The 7,500-nt window shown below is 36.9% G+C and overlaps 1 protein-coding gene across 1 annotated transcript in view; it reads right to left on the reverse strand.

Annotated features, from left to right (window-relative positions):
• Nucleotides 1–2,014: 2,014 nt before the first annotated feature.
• The window catches only part of CCT6 (chaperonin containing TCP1 subunit 6), a 7,404-nt gene continuing 1,918 nt past the window's right edge, over nucleotides 2,015–7,500 (reverse strand). Inside the window, exons 2-11 of the mRNA XM_043002932.2 lie at nucleotides 7,202–7,265; nucleotides 5,882–6,061; nucleotides 5,530–5,739; nucleotides 5,057–5,274; nucleotides 3,911–4,166; nucleotides 3,593–3,772; nucleotides 3,056–3,164; nucleotides 2,751–2,922; nucleotides 2,286–2,395; nucleotides 2,015–2,161 (exon numbers count right to left, since the gene is read on the reverse strand). Coding sequence (XP_042858866.1) covers nucleotides 2,326–2,395; nucleotides 2,751–2,922; nucleotides 3,056–3,164; nucleotides 3,593–3,772; nucleotides 3,911–4,166; nucleotides 5,057–5,274; nucleotides 5,530–5,739; nucleotides 5,882–6,061; nucleotides 7,202–7,265 — 1,459 coding nt within the window. The 3' untranslated portion in view covers nucleotides 2,015–2,161; nucleotides 2,286–2,325. The remainder of the gene's footprint in view (nucleotides 2,162–2,285; nucleotides 2,396–2,750; nucleotides 2,923–3,055; nucleotides 3,165–3,592; nucleotides 3,773–3,910; nucleotides 4,167–5,056; nucleotides 5,275–5,529; nucleotides 5,740–5,881; nucleotides 6,062–7,201; nucleotides 7,266–7,500) is intronic.

Raw genomic sequence — 7,500 nt, forward strand, 5'->3', positions numbered from 1 at the left:
GAGAGCACCATCCGTGGGAACGTTGATGAGTAAGGACATTACATCGAAACCAGCCATCTTTTTTATTTCTATATCCAGAACTAGACGGTAAGGAGCACTCATACTTGTAGTTTCCTCCAGAAGGTGAAAGAGACTTTTTACCCGGGTTGAGTGGAGGAAGATATCCATTGCCGTCTCCCTGAAACTAGCAGCTTCCCTTATTGCATCACCTCTCGCATTTATTCTGTAAAATGAAGCATCGAACAGTATCTTCGCGGGATCGCAATGAGGGCGTGAAGACGCTTCAGCCATAACACGCAATAATCCCTTGAATAAAACCTTTATCTATGCCATCGTCCCTCCATCGGCAGTAGAGCTTCCGTAATCAATCCAATTCCTGCTGCTCTGTCCGATGCCGCTGAGCTTAATACCGAAGACACATAAGCCAGGTGTTCCAGTGAGGCCGATCACTGCTGGAGTTGGCAGCGCCCCTCGCCGTCTAGCCAAATGTCAAATTCTTAGGTCCTGACTATTCCGTGTGTCGTCATTTACCACACACTGTGCACCGAATAAAGTTGACTCATAATCCTTGCCCAGCTCTTGGGAACTCTATACTTGTACATTCTCCATCTTACCTATAACTATTAGTATTGTTATTCATGTTAATATGTAGCTTCTCTTCTAACTTTCGCTTCCTTCTTTGGCTCAGCTATTAGTATCAGGTCATCTGCATACAGCAGCTCCATTGGTCTCTTTAGTGATATCATGAACCTTTTCAGACTTTCCGATATTTTCCAAACCTTTCTAGATCAACAAACAAATGGTATGTATATATCCTACTTCCCCCACATTTCTCCTACAGATGCTTCATGATGAATATTGCATCTGTGGCCGACTTTCCAAAAACTTTAATTGACCGTCGTCTTTTAGTCTAGATCTCCCAGCTTTCTTCGGAATGTCATTTGTTCTTTGGTGGCTCTAGTGGTTTTCTATTCTTCATTCCTTTCATTACTCTCTACTTCCATCTGTTACAATTAATGTTGGACTTCCCTGCACTTCAGTTATTTTTTACATTTAGTAGCTTCAAAATAAAGATATCCTCATCCTTAACCTTCATTTCTTTCTCATTCCTGTGAAAATGCTTTATATTTATCTTCATTTGTTTAGCTTCTCGAGATATCACTTGCTTCCCATTGATATGCATGTTTCTGTTCTACCTATTCCAAGTGTTTCTCTCTATATTCAAAGTAATACAACGTACACCTCATCTCTTAAGTCACTACCATATTCCATAGACTCAATTTCCCAATAAATCTTTCCATTTCCTTCTCAATTCTTCTAATTACAAAATTATTCTGACATCTTGTTAAGAAACTAAATATCAAGGAAATAAAATGTACCGGAGTAGTCTTTGATTTCTTCATGGAATTGATTTTAATAAAAATTAATGAAGCAGATATAAAGATAGCAATTTTTATCACCAACTACATATTTGAGTGATTTATGATTTTTTATACTTCATAATGTCGAAATATTAAATGCTGATTAAATATTCATTAAATTTTCTTTCTAATTACATGACTAAATTAGAAGAAATCCATGTATTTTTTCCATACATATTTCTTAATCTACATCTAAACTGTCATATATCTTGCTTTTGTAAATCACAATCATAACACGGTTACTCTTTTTACCTAAAGCATTTTTCCATTCAACATTTTTGCATTTTGTTTTACAAGTTTAAGCAATTTTGATCCTGATTGTAAGTCTGAAATCACCTATTATAAAACTATAGATCATAATGCTACAACTCAGACCTTGACTGTTTGGTATGATAAAAAAATTTACATGCGTGTTATATTCATCAAAAACAAAGCCTTTATTCTCCATAGAAAAGGGGATGGGGGGGAGAGGGAAAGGGGCATACATATACATGTACATCCAACACACACACAATTTAAGTGACAGTAAAAATATTTACCTCATAAGATTTTATTTCTAGCCATGGAGGGAAAATATCAATTTCAAACAATAGTTTTTATATAATATTAATGTTATTTATTAACTGAAAAAAATTACAATTTAGTAAAGTAGACAATGTGAGGTTGTGACAGGTAAAGCTTCTGGTGAGACGTCACTGGTAAGGAATGCGGTTGATCGAACAGGAAAGCAGGCGCCAGTGCTGAAATAACAGAAATTATTATCAAAAACTATCTTCAGAATATTAATAGTCCACAGAAAAGTTTATTATTTTGATCTTCATATGACTTGTACGCCATTTTTATTTTTATTTTTTTGAAACTTACCTATTAAAGTAATAATGTTAAGTTATTCGCATTGTCGAATCTACTTCAGCTGTGACAGCCCAGCTCTCATGATTTCATCAACAATTAAGAGATTACGTGCGATGACAGAACTGAAAGAAAAGATAATTATAAATACAAGACTGCATTTCTTTTTTTAAGGAAATTCAGAAGGATGAATCAGGAGTTAAACTTTCTTTAATATAACAATCTCTGGCATTAAATACTTTAACCTTCCTCATTATCTAAAGTTTATGACTTCCCAAAATCTTAGGAAATCATTCACTTAAAAAAAAAAATAATAATAATAAAAAAAAAAAAAAAATAAATAAATAAATAAATAAATAAATACAAGACCTCCAGATCCAATGAAAGGAACAGTTCGTACCCATTTTGAAACATTTTGTGAATTTCTAATATTCAACCAGACTTTTTGTGATTGGTTTATAATACAAGAAATGTCTTTACCAAGCATCCAGCATATGCCTCTTCACACAGTAGTTGTCGAATATCCCAGCCACAGTAGGTTCAAGCACTTCACCAGTAGTGATATCCAAACCAATAGCTGTTCCTCCACTGTTCTTGTACTCTTCCCTGAGCTTGACTAGGCTGTCCATGGGATCATACCCACTATTGCTAGCTGTTAGAGAAGATAAAAGAATATAGATAATACAATGACGAAGAAAAAGGTGTACGAAAAGTAATATTAAAATGGAATTACAAGACTACAAACGGTCTCAAGCTGGGTCTTACAAGACATGTGGCCAACCTACCAAGAGTTTTAGGAATTACGAGGAGGGCATCTGCAAAGGCACGAACACCATATCTTGCGCGACCCTTCACTTCACTCTCATACTTCATTAAAGCATCATATGCCGCAATCTGCAAATTAAATACGTTTACTTTAGACGTACAAAAACAAACAAACACACACACAAACTTATGTACGTACGTACAAATGTATGCATGCGCACACAACAGATATGTTGATAGATATATATATATAAAAAATAAAAATAAAATATTGCATAGACACTAATCAACAGATCAAAATGAGATCAAAATATGTTCAACTGTTTTTATATTACTGGGAAGGGAAAAGGGATTAAGCATACTATTTTTACACTGAAAGCAAGGGTCTTAATCTTAAATAATATGAGTGTAATAATTATCTTTGGCTGTTTGTAACTGGCTTTTCAATATACTATATTTGGAACAAAGCAACTAGAATTTATGTTTTAACAAACCCAGAGGCATAGATCTGAAAAGAACTGAAATGACTGAAACATTTACCACCTCTGTAAACTCACCTCAAAGGCACCAGCACCAGGAACAAGTGAACCATCATCCAGGGCATTCTTGATGGCTCGCAGGCCATCCCGAATTGCATCCTTGGTCTGGACAAGTGTGTGTTTGTATGGTCCCTTGATGAGAATTGTCACACTATGGGGATTCTTCAGTTCTTCCACAAAGGTGTACTTAGTCTCTCCCTGGATGATTGAGAAGGAAAATTAGAGCATAAAAATCACAGGAAACATTGTGGTAATAGTTCACTTCTCACTTTAAAACCATAATTCCAAGGTATCCTTAAAAAAAAAAAAAAATCCACATCAATCCCATGAACATACAAGCACATGCTCGTAGACGCTGCCAGCAAAGCCAAGGCAGTCCTCCGTCATGTCATCAAAGCTGTTCATGGCCATTCCTCCACAAGCAAGGGCAAGCCTCTCCATGTTGCGGCGCTTGGCCCGCCTGAGTCCAAGAATGCCTTCCTTTGCGAGCAAATCAAGGGACATGGGGTCAATTCCCTTCTGGTTAATGACCACAAATGTTTTGTCGCCATCAGCACAAACTTTGTTCTTCAGGTCTATCACCTTCTTCACTCTAAAAGGTAATGAAGATATTAATACAATCATTTATAAGAATTAAAGCACTTCACTTAAAATGACCCAGAATGAAAGCCTGGCCAATTTTGAGACCTACATTTTCTATTTTCATCCTTTAGGCATGGACTTTTACCTATAAGAAATCATTCCTAATTCCACTAACCTATTCATGCCAGGTAACGTGATATCACGTCATGATCTATCCCTCAAAGCGTATGTTTTACATCGTTATATATACGTATATAATTGTAGGAGTTCCATTCAAATAGCCATTTTTTTCACTTGTAAATAATAATGTAAACAAATAAAAAAGCAGGTAGGAGAAAAGTGTTCATAGAGGTGCAGCACAGCATAGCACCAGGAGAGGTGCTATGTTATCTAGCTGGCGGGAATGGTGTGCGCTCTTGGGGGCATGCAGAAATTTGGCCAAGCTACTGATTTTCTGTATAAAATAAGACTAGTCCAATATTTATCAGTAGAGTAGAGACAGAAAGACTTCTATTCACCACATAATTGATTTTTTTTACTTGGACTGCAAAAGCAGTGGAACAGTCAAAATGAAAACGAGCCTTGAAATCTCCTTCAGGCAAAGATTACTATTAAAAAGGAAAAAATGAGAAAAGGATAAAAAAAAAAAAAAAAAAATCCCAATAAAAATATGAGAGGGAGGATAGTTCCTTGAACAAGTTAAAAATTACTACCAGTCTTAAATCAAGTAAGAAATTTAAGCCCACACAAAATGGATTATTTTCAGGATGTTACAAAAAATAATTCATGGTCATTGCCTGGAACTTTAACATACTAAATGTTGACTCATGATATGGCATCTTTTAGGTTTTCTAAAGAGGCAAAGTACTGGACTTTACTGCTAATATAAATCTGCTCTACCTGTTTTCAATGAATTCTCTTTCGGCTGTCACAAGCTTTTCCCTTTCCTCAGCAGATTTATAGAAGAAACCAGAATTGACTTCAGTCTTTTCATATTCCATGGAGACATTACAGGTGAGGATGTAGGCATTGTTGAGCCTCTTGGGCATATCAGGGTGGCGGCCTCCATGGTCCATGACCAAGCCCTTGACCAGCTGTGTGTCCATTTCAGTCTTGTGCTACAGAGGAAGGAGAAAACTTCAATCATTTACAGTGTCCCTTGCATTTAAAACTGTACTTGAAAGTTTGCAGGGTTTGTTTCTTTCAACTACAGTAAGTGAGGAATTGCATAAAACCAATCTTTATAAACAGTCACTTCTATATTACACATTACATGAATTGTTCAGTGTTAATTTTAACTTCACTAAGTGCAGTAACTTACACATTCTTAGAGCTTCCATCCGAGCAAATAGATATTACACCAAAGTTCTTACCTGCATATCCATGATTTCAACCATGTGTAGATCCAGAGGTTTGCCCTCCTCTTTTATGGCCAACACAGCATCCACACACACTTCGGTCAGCTTGTCAGCCAGATCTGAGTGGACCTTGGTGCGGAGAGCTGTGCGTGCCACTTGACACAGGCGCTCGCGTGTCATCTCCTCTTTGAGACGCACCTGGTCAAGCACCTCCTGAGCTTTAACCTTGAAGGAAAAAGACAATTGCATTAGAATTCTTTCTGCCAGGAGATTTATTTTTCAACACAAATCTTTCATTTTATCTTTTTATTCCTTCATATTTCACACTTCAACCCACTTCTTCACTTCACAACTTAAACCCATCTACCTTTGCGAGGTCAAATCCCTCTGCAATGAGCCTTGGATGGAGACCATCCTGTATCTGAATGTCAGCCTGTTTGAGCATTTCTCCGATGAGGAGGACAGTGGAGGTGGTGCCGTCTCCAATGATGTCATCCTGGGCAGTGCAGGCCTTGGCAATCATACTAGCAGTTGGGTGCTGGATTTGCTGTAGAAAAAGATCACACCTTAATATTGTACTTTAATTTTATTCGTTTGCAGTCTATATAATTCCTACCTTAACCCAATGACAATGGGGCGACACACCAGTGTGACGTCCCCGAGGCGATATTACTTAGGCCCAGCGTAGGGGGTTGCCAGATCTCGCTGGGCCCGTCAGGACTGGGTTAATATAACAATTGAAGGGTGCCTCCAGCCATTTTTTTTCCTAAACCAATGTCAAATAAATTGAAGAATTTCAGCATTCAGCATTTAAAGGTTGTTTCCACAATGTAGGCCTACCTGGCCTACAAGCAGAAGCACAACCATAATGTGCAGACTGATTGACCTAATCATGAGTAAGTTCATTCCCAAGTCATTTCCTTTTCACCTTCTCTGAAATATCCTCCACTATCTCTCCATGAATTTCATTGCTGGAGCAGGATTCTATGGTGGTTAATTCAGGAAACAATGAAATTTTTGTTTTGATTTTTTACTCCTCTTTTTCAGGATGTATCAGTTCGTGTAACATTCTGATACCACACACCGCCGATTTACGATAGAGCCATACAATACACACATGTACACCATTACCATTATTATTATCATACACAATGACTCAATAAATGGGAATTATAATGTGGTTAATAGCAATGGTACTTCAAAGCACAAAGGAGGTGAGCTGTACAGCACTGTGGAAGTGCAGCCTCCTAATAGTGGAAACACCTTGCATGATGTCACACGCCTCAAGTACTCTAGAGCCGAAACATTTGGTAGTTTAGTGGGGCAGGAACATTATCAATGGGATTCAGGGATTATGTCAACACTACTGGTCAGATTGGTAATACTGGTTCATTGTATGTTTTAGGTGATTACAGGGAGTAAGCTTGGGCAAGATGACTGGACTTGACCATTTATTCTGGAGTTACCCTTTAAATTTTCAATGAAGAATTATCCATCAACTGTATAATACTATAAACTGCATAATACTAGTTATCAACGACAAATTTCTCTTGGAATTTTGAGGGAGTGAAAAAATGTCACTACCCTAATTAGGAAATGGTTTAAAAATTCAAATGAATCTAACAAGAGAGCTAAACTCAACCTTTCAAACATTTTCCAGGTTACATAATTTTAATACAACACTTACCATCTCATGAAGCAAAATGTTTCCATCTTTTGTGATCTTTATGTCTCCTGCTCCAGAAACCAACCTGTAAATACAAATAAATATGAAAAAAAGAACATCATCAATGATTTAGAAAAATAGCTTCAACTTACTTTATACAAAGTAGGTATCTTTATTTCTTAAATTTTCAGATTGTTAACCCACAGGCACCAAATGGTATAGCAAAATGAGGAAAATGTTGAGTGGCATGTGAATATGCTAAGACAAGATGGGCTCATCTCGCCATGGGATGTAAAAATGCCAGCGACTTAAATTCATAA

This window comes from Penaeus japonicus, unplaced genomic scaffold (assembly GCF_977035675.1).
Source record: "Penaeus japonicus unplaced genomic scaffold, GWHDUDI00000001_assembly GWHDUDI00000011, whole genome shotgun sequence".
In the NCBI taxonomy this organism is placed as follows: Eukaryota; Metazoa; Arthropoda; class Malacostraca; order Decapoda; family Penaeidae; genus Penaeus; species Penaeus japonicus.